This window comes from Chamaea fasciata, unplaced genomic scaffold (assembly GCF_029207755.1).
Source record: "Chamaea fasciata isolate MVZ Bird 193981 ecotype frontalis unplaced genomic scaffold, bChaFas1.0.hap1 SCAF_28, whole genome shotgun sequence".
NCBI lineage: Eukaryota > Metazoa > Chordata > Aves > Passeriformes > Sylviidae > Chamaea > Chamaea fasciata.
In genome coordinates, this window is record NW_027094113.1 from 861,996 (window position 1) to 873,975 (window position 11,980).

The 11,980-nt window shown below is 58.2% G+C and overlaps 2 protein-coding genes across 3 annotated transcripts in view; both read left to right on the top strand.

Moving 5' to 3' along the window:
• PIP5K1C (phosphatidylinositol-4-phosphate 5-kinase type 1 gamma) overlaps positions 1–5,504 on the top strand; it is a 52,564-nt gene extending 47,060 nt beyond the window's left edge. Inside the window, exon 18 of the mRNA XM_066205918.1 lies at positions 1,551–5,504. Within this exon, the coding sequence (XP_066062015.1) occupies positions 1,551–1,553 (3 nt within the window). The 3' untranslated portion in view covers positions 1,554–5,504. The remainder of the gene's footprint in view (positions 1–1,550) is intronic.
• A 159-nt stretch (positions 5,505–5,663) lies between these two features.
• On the top strand, positions 5,664–11,096 carry CACTIN (cactin, spliceosome C complex subunit). 2 transcript variants are annotated; one of them, XM_066205552.1, is made up of 10 exons: positions 5,664–5,910; positions 6,282–6,771; positions 7,632–7,727; positions 8,183–8,328; positions 8,430–8,592; positions 8,697–8,814; positions 9,049–9,241; positions 9,454–9,576; positions 9,686–9,978; positions 10,441–11,096. In XM_066205552.1, exons 1-10 carry the CDS (start codon positions 5,702–5,704, stop codon positions 10,929–10,931), a joined length of 2,322 nt encoding a protein of 773 aa, XP_066061649.1. In that variant the 5' UTR covers positions 5,664–5,701; the 3' UTR covers positions 10,932–11,096. The 2 variants fall into 2 exon arrangements, with proteins under 2 accessions (XP_066061649.1, XP_066061650.1); XM_066205553.1 differs by having other exon boundaries at positions 9,710–9,978.
• The last annotated feature ends 884 nt before the right edge of the window (positions 11,097–11,980 follow it).

The following is an 11,980-nucleotide window of genomic DNA, read 5'->3' on the forward strand; positions in this document are numbered from 1 at the left end:
ATCACCCCACTATCCCCAAAATCTCAGCAATAACTGTTTCCTTTCTGTGGCTACCATCCACCATGGTCTCACCTGCCTGCTCCACTGCCTTCTGCAGAGAAGGAGGAAGGCACAGCAAACAAATCCAGTTTCCCTGTAAAAGCCCTCCTGGACATCAATTTGTAGCATGCACAGGGCTCTGGAAATGGGAGGGTAAGAGCTGGTAGCAGGAGCCCAGAGCTGTCACTGCTCTTAGGTAAGTCACTTCCCAAATCTCTCAGTTTCTCTGGAGCCAGGTGATGCCATGGCAGGGAGCTGAGGTTCCCCTGACATCTAAAAAGCTCTAAAACTCTGTCCCTACAAGAGGAGAGGTTGTGCCACCCCCACTGCATCTGGAACAGGTCTCGTGTCCCGGTTGGCAGGGAGCAGGTATGTGCTGAGGATGAGGAGGGCTTCTCTGCTGAGAGCTGGCTCTGGACTCAGTGCTCTCCCTCCAGGTGGACAGCTGTTCTTACTGTATTGTTTCCTACTCTTTTTATTTTCTCCTTTTATTTTTTCCTCTTCTCTCCTTTGCTCCCTGCTCTGCTGCTGCTCTCCCTGCATTCTCCCTGCCGTCTCTGGCCACTCTGGCAGCCGACAGACGAGAGGAGTTGGGTTTACTCCCCGCTCCACTATAGCGCTCAGCTCCACTCTGTCTCCGATGAGGAGAGCGATACAGTAAGTGTCCAGCAGCCGTGTGCCGGGTGCCCGGTGGGTCAAGGTCGGAGTTTGTGCTCCCTCTGCAAGGTCAGCTTGGCCTCTGGCAGTGTGGGGCTCCTGCATGGCTGCGGCAGAGCCCGGCTGCCTCTCAGGTCAGCTCTGTGCTGGCAGAGCCTCGGCCTGCTCAGCAAGGGCTTTGGCTTATTCCCAGTTGTTTGGTGCAGGGAAAGCTTTGGGGAGCTCAGGTTTTCCAGACATGTTGCCATTTCTGGAGGATGTAAAACAGCCTCTCTCGTTGTGCTGGGAAGTTGGCAGGACACAGACCTGACTGATGTGGGCACTGGTGCTCAGGAGTTGATACTCTTTCCCCTCATGACCACAAAGACATTGAGGGGCTGGAGCATGTCCAGAGAAGGGAGTGGAGCTGGGGGAGGGGATGGAACACAAGTGTGATGAGGAGCAGCTGGGGGGGTCTCAGCCTGCAGAAAAGGAGGCTCAGGGGTGACCTCACTCTCCATGACTCCCTGACAGGAGGATGCAGCCAGATGGGGGTCGGGTTCTGCTCCCAGGGAACAAGGGACAGGACAAGAGGAAACAGCCTCAAGCTGTGCTAGGGGTGGTTTAGGTTGGATATTTGGTAAAATTTCTTGACTGAAAGGGGTTGTCAGCTATTGGAACAGGCTGCCCAGGGCAGTGGTGGCATGACTGTCCCTGGAAGTGTTCAAATGACGTGTGGCTGTGGCACTTGAGGATGTGGGTTAGTGGTGAACATAGTGGTGCTGGGCTGATGGCTGAACTTGGTATTCTTGGAAGTCTTTTCCCACCTTAACGATTGCATGATTCTGTGACTCTCTTCTCTCTGCCTCTTGCAGTAATCTCTATGCAGACACAGAAGTCCCAGAGAGCAGTGATTCCCTCTGCAGGTCGATGTGTTCCCTTTTCGTTGATGCAGCCATTCCAGTGGGATGGGGAAGAGCTTGCTGACACCAGTACTGCTGCACTGCAGGATCCCGGGCACTGCGTTTCAGAATGGAGCAAAACTATAACCATGTATTTCTACTTACCCCAGCCGTGGGCAGCAAAGAAACCACCCGCTCACCCGCAGCTCCCAGCAGAGAATTCCAGCTGGGTGTAGAGAATCCTGGGTAGTAACAGTGTTTTCCAGACGTGCACTACCGCAGCTACCTATCCATATGTGATACTGTGAACCTTTTTAATTTTTTAATCATGTATTTATTTCTTTTTATCTTTGCACAGAGACAGCACAAATGTGCTTTTAAAAACATTTAGTTTACTGCACCTTTTTTTTTTTCTTTTTTCTTTTTTCTTTTTTTTTTTTTTTTTTGGTCATATATTTGTGCATCAAAAAGGAGCATGAGACTTCACTGAAGAATGAGTAAGAGCACGTTGCTGGGGAGGGTAGGGAGCAGAGTGGCTTCATGTGAGGCAGCAGTGTGGTCTGATCAACTGAGGGAGTCAGGAGGTTTAAGGCTGTCCAGACTCTGCCACGGTTTTTCCAAGTGGCCCAAGGTGAGTCACTAAACCACTCTGTGCCTCAGTTTCCCCCATGCTAATGGGTGCACAGTACCTGCTTCCGTTACAGCACTTAAACCCTGGGATGAAAGGTGCTATGAAAATGAAATGTATTAAAGGCCATGGAATAGAATTGCTCCCATGTTACCATAGTCCAAAGTAACCATGCCAATTCACTAGGATCCAAACTCTCTAGTGACTTCTCCTGTCTGTAACACTGTGCGGGGCAGCACACAGTTCCTGGTGACAGTCACATGGACTCCTCAGCTCTCCCCGAAGTCATGATGGGTTCCATCTTCACCCTGTGCTGCACTGCTGTGCCGCCCCTCCCTCTGTGCTCGGAGTCCTCACTTCATCCGACCGGCCGCCACCTGCTCCAGACCCACGGTCACGGACACATGGGAACTGGGCTCCTCCCAAGCCTGACCACATTGGAGGGCAAGTTCCCCAATCGGCCCATCCCACGTGGGGCTTGTCCACATCCTGCATCCTCGTGGAGCCACTCAGCCCCTCAGGGCAGGCAGGGAGACGCGGGCACATCCACACGCTGGAGGCAGGAATGGGAGCCTGGCTCTGCCACGGAATTGTGCCAGCACTGCTGCACTCATGGACTCTTGGACAGAAAGCTGGGGGGCTGGGGTGTTGCCTGGGGTCACGACTGCTGGTGGAAATCCCTGCTGCGGGTGTCTGAGAGGGTTTGCTTTGCGAGGGCCACGGGCTATCAGTGAGAGAATTTGATGTCATGGGGTAGTGTTCAGGCTCATCCATCAGCAGGACACATAGCATAGTCTGGAATCCAGCAATCTCATCCTCATCTCCCAGAGAGAAAACAGGAAATCCTTTAGACCAGAGGGAGACAGGTCTTGCTTGTGTGCTTTATGAACCTTGTTTGAGAAAGGGTTGAAATCTCTTTATTCCCTTTACAATCTTCACTGTCCTTAGGATTCGGTGTACAGAGGTGGGGAAGCGGGACCCTGCTCTCTCAGGCCTCAGTCCCCACAATCTGTCTTCACAGTAGCACTCAGGAGCAGTTACGCTGGGTCCCAGAAGGTAGCTGGGCTGATGGGAAGCTCTTCCTTCTGTATTGTACTGAACTTAGTGAGAATCTTCAGGAATTGTTGGTTTTTTCTTGCACGGAATACAGGACCTGGACTTCCCTTCCCTGCCTGTAGATACAGAAGGCTGTGAGTTGTGCTTCTTGGGAGCACAGTCTGGGGATTGTGCAAGTTGCTGCTGTTCATGTATCCATGTATTTACCAAACAGTCTATCAAAAGTCTCTCAAGAAACTCTCTCTCCCCTTCCTGTTGCTGCTTGGCAGCTCGTTCTCCCAGCTGCAGGTCCTGCCCCATCCCTCCTTCCTGTGCCACCTGGGAGCTCTGCAGGCTGGGGGAGCTCAGGGGTTGGTGGAAGGAAATGGGAGCCGTGCAATACCTACAGCCTCACCTGCATTTGGGCTCAAGGCAATGACTTCAAAAAGCTAAAAATTCAACCTCTTTTCCTTCCAGCACTGTATGTAGAACAGCCAGAGGGAAACACATCCCTGCTGCAGCTGCTGGGTGCTGTGCTGGAGGAGGGGGCTCTACGGGGGAACCGGGGTGGGCTCGAGCTGTTCTGACCCAGGCCCCTGCCCTGGGACCACCTCAGTTGGCTGGAGGGTTTGGCCTCATCAGGACTTTCCAGCCACCTGAAATCAAGCATCTTTTTTGAGATGGTTTAAGCACTGCTGATGGGAGATTTTTTTTCTTCCCCTCATTTCTAGGGGGTCTATAAAGCTTGGCCTCTGCGCAGGGAGTGTCCCAGAGAATGAGCTTTGTGAGCTGGAGCTGGGCTGGGGTCCTGAGAGAGGGGGTGAGCCCAGAACTCCTGCAGCATGTTAATTCAAAGAATTATCTTCCGGTTTTGAGATGGTCCTTGTGCAGCTCTGTCATGCTGGACCCTTTGGAGCAGGTCTGGATGGGGTGGGGTGGTCCTGTAAGAAGACAGGCAAAGGCTTAGAGCAGCTTTGTCAAGGGGACAAGGAGGTACCTTCCTGTAGGCAGATGTTGATCTGAAATGGAAACTGCCCCTGTTCAGGCTGATACAGTCCTGCCGTGTCACCTCCTGTCCCAGCAGCTCAGCGTTGGAGAACTGTTGGCTTCTGCTTCCCACAGAGGCTGAAAGGACCTTGGATTTTAGAACTCATTCTTGGCCCCCTCTGCATGGCACTGCAGAGGAGCAGCAGAAGCTCTGGAGCATGTCACAGGCACTGCCAGTGTTGCCTGGGCAGGAACAGCACTTGCCCATGGGAAAGAGCATCCTTGGTCTGAGTGTTCCTCCATCTGCACTTCAGCTCATTCTGGACTTGAGTTGCTGTTCTCTGCCGGCCTCTCTTGAATGACCCAGCAGGTGCTGTCCAGGCTCTCCATCATTAAAGGAGGCCCCATGAGTCTTGTACTCTGAAATTTGACCCTGCAGGACAGCCCCTTCCCACATAGGTCTGTGTGCCACTGCTGTCCTTCATCCCCATCGTCCCAGCCGGGATCTCAGACTCTCTGGGACATGCCCTGACCATTGCCTGGTGCTGGGGCTGCAGGTGAGCTCTCCCTGCCGGGTAAGGGACTGGCAGGAGAAAATGGGCATCTCTGTCCCTGAGTTTGCAGTCAGGCTCCTGTAAAGGCTCTGGGGCAAACCCAGGAGCTCACAGAGAGACGCTCAACGCACACAGAGGGGATGCAACTTTTGGTTGCGGCTGCCTCTCTGGCCACATGTGCCGAAATTGCATTTTGGGGAGTTTTTTAGTGAAGCCAAAGCACTCACAGGCCTTGGTCCAAGGCAGGCAGAGGTGTCTGCAGGGCTCCATCACCCCCCCACATACCCCTTCTCATTCCCAGCCACTGCTCCAGCACTTCCCGAATGGACAAGGAGAAAGCCAGGGCTGAGGCGTCTCGGGTCATGTCTGAGGGTTTTTTCTGTCCATGTCTACACGCGCCATGTCTGTCCTGGTGGCTGGCCCTGTCCCCACGCGTGTCACGGTGGATGTCCCCGTGGATGTCGCTGTTCCCACACGTCCGTGTCCGCGCTGCGGGGCACCGTCTGCCGAATGTACGGCACAGGAGGCGCGGACGCTGCGACCGCACGGGGACGCCGATGTTGGGGTGTTAGCCCGTCTCTGTTCCGGGGGCTCGAGGACCGCGCGGTTTTTTTTCTTTTCTCGGTTGTTTTGAGGGGTTTTCCCCTCCTTCTCCAGGGAGCCCCTTTTCCAGAGATCTGTACCCCGCTCTGATAAAGCGTTCTGCAGTCTGTGCTGTGCTCTCCAGAGTGTCCGCCTCCTCTGTGGGCGCCGCGCGGGCCCGGCCCGGGTTGGGGAAAGGGGCGCGGCTCGCACAGGGCTGCCCGACGTGCGCCTGTCTGCGCCGGGGCCGCTGCTGGGGCGGGCTGGGCGGAGGCGGACGGCGGGCAGCCCCGTGCAATGAGGCCCCGCGAGGCCCTGGGGCGGAGCTGCCGCTGCCGATGGGCTCCGGGTCGCGCAGCCCGGCCCGGGGCGGCCGCTCGGAGCGGGAAAGGGACCGGGACCGGGAAAAGGAACGGGACAGGGAGCGGGATCGGGACCGAGAAAGGGAGCCGCATCGGTGGCGCTCGCGGTCCGGGAGTCGCGGGCGTCGCCACCGCAGCCGGAGCAAGAGCCGGAGTCGGGGCCGACGCCGGGAGCCGAGCTCGGGGTGAGTGGGCACCTGGCCCGGGGCGGCCGCGCAGTGTCTGTGGGGAAGCGGGCCCTGGGAAGGGGGGCTGGTGTGCCGGGGCCCGCGCGGCCCGAACCGGCCCGTGTCCCCACCCCGGGCCCGGCGGGGAACCGGAGTGAGTGCTCGGTCCTGCCGGCCTCGGCAGCGCCGGGACTGGGGCCGAGCGATCGGTCCCAAGCGTTGCTCGTGACACCGGGACGATTAGGGGTGGGGGGGTGCGGGTACCCTTCGCTGTCTCCGCGCTGCCGGTGGCGCCGGTGCTGGGCCGGCCTCACCTGCGGCGGGGGCGACGCTCCGGGCCCTTCACGGCCCTTCACGCCTCCCTCTGAAGCCCGGCTGTGCCCCCCCAGCTCAGACTCCGATGATGAAAGACAGAAGTGGAAAAAGAAGAAAAGAAGCAGCAGTCGGGACCGGCACCGTAAGGACCGGAGGAAACAGCGTTCACGGTCCCGGGGCCGCTCCTCCGGCTCCAGCCCGGAGCTCGGGCGGGACAGGGCAGCGCGGAGCCGGGAGCGGCGTCGCAGGAGGGATGGATCCAAGTCCTCCGTGTCCTCCGTCAGCTCCCCCTCCCCGCGGCCACCCCGGGGCCGGGAGGAGCCGGGGCAGCAGCTGAGCCTGCAGGAGCGGCTTAGGCTGAGGGAGGAGAAGAAGAAACAGGCGGCTCTGCTGAAGGCCCTGGAGACGCCCGAAGAGAAGCGAGCACGGAGGTTGGCCAAGAAGGAGGCCAAGGAGAGAAAGAAGCGGGAGAAGATGGGCTGGGGTGAGGAGTACATGGGCTACACCAACACGGACAATCCCTTTGGGGACAACAACCTGCTGGGCACATTCATCTGGAGCAAGGTGAGCTCTGCCCTGTCCCTGCAGCCAAATGGAACGGGCAGGGGGAGTCAGGGGGATCTGTGCCTCACGTGGGGTCTGTGTCCAGGACAGTGAGGTAGGAGGACAGGTCAAGGGCAGGAGAGGGTCTTGGAGCTGCTGGAGCTCCAAGCTGAGTGCTGGGCAGCGTTTACTGGGTCAGGAACATGGAGATGTTAACGGGAGTGCAGAACTTCTGCTATAGGAATGTCAGGGAGCTGGGGATGTTTAGGGTTAGGGAGAAGAGAAGGCCCTCTGGAGAAGAAAAGGCTTTGGGGAGACCTTAGAGCTCCTTCCACTGGCTACAAAGGCTCCAGGAGAGCTGGAGAGGAGCTTTACAAGGATCTGGAGGGGCAGGGCAAAGGGAATGGCTTCCCACGGCCAGAGGGCAGGGTTAGATGGGATATTGGGAAGGGATTGTTGGCTGTGAGGGTGGGGAGGCCCTGGCACAGGTTACCCAGAGCAGCTGTGGCTGCCCCTGGATCCCTGGGAGTGCCCAAGGCCAGCCTGGATGGGACTTGGAGCAGTCTGGTGTAGTGGAAGGTATCCCTGCCATGGCAGGATGTAGAACAAGGTGACCTTTCTTTAAGGTCCCTTCCCTCATGATTGTCCCTTCCCAGCACTGTTGTGCGGGCACTCACCTCACTAGGTCAAGTGGGCTATGTGAGCGGAGCCTGGGCTTGCTGAGGGGCTTCAGGAGCAGCACTTGAATGATTTAGGGACCTTCAACAGGATCAGACCTCACTGGAACAGCAGAAATGGGTGAATGGAGTAGCATTTGCTGGCCAGTGAGGGGCTGTAGAGGTTCTTAGATTCCACAGCTTCCCTTGGCCATTCTGTTTAAGGCACTGGAAAAGAAAGGCATCAGCCATCTGGACGAGAAGGACCTGAAGGAGAGGAACAAGCGAATCCAGGAGGACAATCGCCTGGAGCTGCAGAAGGTGGGATCAGATGTCTTTTCCATGTCACTGTCTGACAGAGAGCCCTGTTTACAGCCTGGTTCTCTGCATCCCTCACTGGGAAGTCCCCATTTTCTTTTCCTGGGTGTGTCCTGTCTGTTGGATTGTGGGGGTCATAGAGCCCTGACTTCTGCTGTTCCAGGATGAGAAACCTTGGGGTTGAGCCCAGGAGCTCAGGAGGTGCTGAGGGGCACAATGCCAGGTCACAACACTGAGGCACTCAGTCGTGCTGCTGTCCCCTGTCTCCCAGAGGGCTGGCAGTGAGCCCAGGCAACCTGGCCCCGTTGGCTCCCTGCTCTCCAGGAGCTCAGGCTGATGGCAGGAGCCAAGGCAACTCAGGGACAGGTTATGTCATGGCTGTGTCCTCAAGCAGCTGTCTGGGGTGTCTGCACAGTGGCCCATCCACAGTGGCCTCACAGCTCTGTCACCCTGGGCAGGTGAAGCAGCTGCGCCTGGAGCGGGAGCGGGAAAAAGCCATGCGGGAGCAGGAGCTGGAGATGCTGCAGCGGGAGAAAGAGGCAGAACACTTCAAAACCTGGGAAGAGCAGGAGGACAACTTCCACCTGCAGCAAGCCAAGCTGCGGTAGGCATGCCGTGCACCTGCTCAGAGCTGGGCCTGGCTGGGAGCAGAGTGCCAACTGCTCAGTGTCCCCCATTGTCCCTCTGTTCCTCTCACTCTGCCAGGTCTAAGATCCGAATTCGGGATGGGAGGGCAAAACCCATTGATCTTCTGGCCAAGTACATCAGTGCAGAGGACGATGACCTGGCCGTGGAGATGCACGAGCCCTACACCTTCCTAAACGGCTTGACCGTCTCCGACATGGAGGACCTGGTGGAGGACATCCAGGTGCCTGCTCTGCTGCCCCTCTGCCTGGGCTCAGGGCTTCTCTACTGGCTCTGCTTTCCTGCCCATGGTGTGGAGCAGGTGCCTGATGTGTCTCCTGCCTGCAGGTGTACATGGAGCTGGAGCAAGGGAAGAACGTGGACTTCTGGAGGGACATGACCATCATCACAGAGGATGAGATAGCCAAGCTCCGCAAGCTGGAGGCCTCTGGGAAGGGAGGACCAGGTGAGCAGGAGAGCAGAGCCTGGTGTGTGTGTTGGGGACTATGAGTGGTGGGTCCCGTAAGGCGCAGGGTCTGCCATGTGTGCTCAGGCTCAGAGGGGTTCTCCTGGACCTGCTGAATGGAGGCTGTGGGTCTGGCAGCTGTCCCTGGCTGGGGTCCAGCCTCCTGCTGTTGGCAGAACTGGGATGAGTGCAGCTGAGTGCCCGGAGACTGACCGGCTACCCTCACCTGTCCAGGGGAGCGTCGGGATGGTGTCAACGCCTCGGTCAGCTCAGATGTGCAGTCCGTGTTCAAGGGGAAGACATACAACCAGCTGCAAGCTCTGTACCAGGGCATCGAGAGCAAGATCCGGGCGGGAGGCCCCAACCTAGACATCGGGTACTGGGAGAGCCTCCTGCAGCAGCTGAAAGCTTACATGGCTCGGGCCAGGTGAGAGCAGAGGGCGGAGGCAGAGCTGGGGAGGCATTAAACCCAGTTGGTGGAGGGAATGGGGGAGGGTGTTCTGCCTTTTCTGAGATGGCTGATTTTCAAAGCCATCCAAGCCCAGCAGGTTTCTGCCCATGGAGGTGGGTGTCACAGCTTTGGGCAGTGGGAGTGAGGGGATTCTGCTGGGCAGGACCCAACGGCTCCTCTCCTCTCAGGTTGCGGGAGCGGCACCAGGACGTGCTGCGTCAGAAGCTGTACAAGCTGAAGCAGGAGCAGGGTGTGGAGAGTGAACCACTCTTTCCCATCATCAAGCGGGAGCCAGCTTCCCCCAGCGACAGGTGAGCAAACACCTGGGCCTGTCCCCAGGCACAAAGGCAGTCTTCCGCCCTCACCCTTCCCAAGGCAGAGCTGAGGTGAGCAGCAACAAGGGTACCATCCCCGTCCCAGTCCTCTCTTCTCCCTTACATGCAGGTTGGATCCCGAGGAGAGCCTTGAGGCACAGCCAGGGCCATCCTCAGAGCCAGAGGCAGAGCAGGACACGGAGGCCAAGGGAGAGGCGGAGGGGGAGGCTGTGCTGATGGAGGAGGATCTGATCCAGCAGAGCCTGGATGACTACGACGCGGGCAAGTACAGCCCCCGACTGCTGGGCCCCAATGAGCTGCCCTTCGATGCCCACGTGCTGGAGGCCGAGGAGGACACACACCGGCTGCTGCTCCTGCGCCAGCAGCTCCAGGTGACAGGTGAGGTGCCAGCTTTGCAGCAGCCTGCCTGACATGGAGGGTGTGCAGTGATTTGGGGTGCAGGGCTGGAGTGGACACTGCCCTCAGGAAAGGGCAAGAGCTGGATCTGGGGCAGGCACCCAGAGCTGACCTGGCAGAGGGGTGCCCCTGGAACAAAGGGCACTGTGGCCTGGGCAGGAACAGGGAGATGGCGCTCAGGCTGCTGGTGCTCCCTGGGGGCCCTGCCTCAGTACCACCAAGGTGTTTGGGTGCAGACAGGCAGGAGGGGTGTTTCGGTTGAGTTTCCCAGCACAACTCAGCCCAGTGCCTACTCAGAGCCTGCAGGGCAGCCCATGCATTTCTGTGTCCACTTGTGCATCCTCTGCACAGCAGCACCTTCTCTCTGCATGCCTTGAATCAGTGTCGCATGGCCCAGGCCTGGCTGGCACTGCAGAACCTGACGTCACCTCTCCTCCTCTGTAGGTGATGCTTCTGAGAGCACCGACGACATCTTCTTCCGTAAGGCCAAGGAGGGCATGGGCGCAGACGAGGCGCAGTTCAGCGTGGAGATGCCGCTCACAGGCAAGGCCTATCTGTGGGCTGACAAGTACCGGCCACGCAAGCCCCGCTTCTTCAACCGTGTGCACACGGGCTTCGAGTGGAACAAGTACAACCAGACCCACTACGACTTCGACAACCCCCCGCCTAAGATCGTGCAGGGCTATAAGTTCAACATCTTCTACCCCGACCTCATCGACAAGCGCTCAACGCCCGAGTACTTCCTGGAGGCCTGCCAGGACAACAAGGACTTCGCCATCCTGCGCTTCCATGCCGGGCCACCCTATGAGGACATTGCCTTCAAGATTGTCAACAGGGAGTGGGAGTATTCCCACCGCCACGGCTTCCGCTGCCAGTTTGCCAATGGCATCTTCCAGCTTTGGTTCCACTTCAAGCGTTACCGTTACCGCCGGTGAGGAGCTGTTCAGCGCCCTCAGACCCCCCCACAGCACACACACTGTTCCATGGATACCCCCAAGGCCCGGCCCAGCACTGGGCATGTTCCTGAGGCTTTTCTCTGTCTTTGTATTTATCATGAAGGACCCTGAGACTTGGGTATAAATAAAATAAGGGTTGTTTTAACCATGAGATCCTGGGCCTGGGCATCGCCCACTGCTCCTGCATGACATCACCAGCGAGTAGCACACTGGGCTGTCACTGGGAACTCCCCTGGGGACTAGCTAGTGCTTGGGGTGGGGTATTCTCACCCCTGTGTCTCTGGGGTGTGTTACCCTATCCCCACAGAGCTGGCCGCATGTGCTCCTTGCTCCACTCCAGCCTCCTCCCAATCCCAACGCCTCCCCTTAGCAGTGCCAGACCAGTGAGCTGCTGTTCCCCAGCTGGAGTCACAGGACCCTTGACTTCACCAGCCCGGCACTGCTCTGTGTCTTGCTTCCTAGAGGGGCCCCTTACCCTCCCCCAGGCCCCATTCCTGGCACGTCCTCCCCTGGGATCTGGCTTCTCCAGCCTGGGAGCGCTGCCACATCCTTTAGTCCTGGCTGTGGCATGGGAGGCTTTAGTGCTGCCAGGCGCCTGCTCTGGTGGAGCGGAGGAGAGGGATGCTCGTTGGGATATTTCCTTAAAGGGGAAAATCCGGATTCCAGAGCCTGCAGTCCCTCCCACACCATGCCTGTGAGGCTCTCCCTGCCCTGGGCAAGAAGCGACTGCACTCCCCAGTATTGTGTTGATGAGGTGGGGGGTTCCAGAGTGCCTCTAGTGATGTTCAGATGGGTTTTGGGCACCTTAGGGGCACTTCAGGGTTGAGCTGGGACTCGCTGATGTTGGTCCCACCAGCTGATGACCATGGGCACAGCCACACTCTGGGATGGCCCCACATGGCTCCATCCCCACGAGCCCCACACCCCAGGGTCTGCCCGCTCAGGCAGGCAGGATGGGGTGCTGGTGAGTAGCACCCAGGAGTACAGGAAGCCTCTGCCCTGGCTTCACAGAGAGGCCATTTCCTACC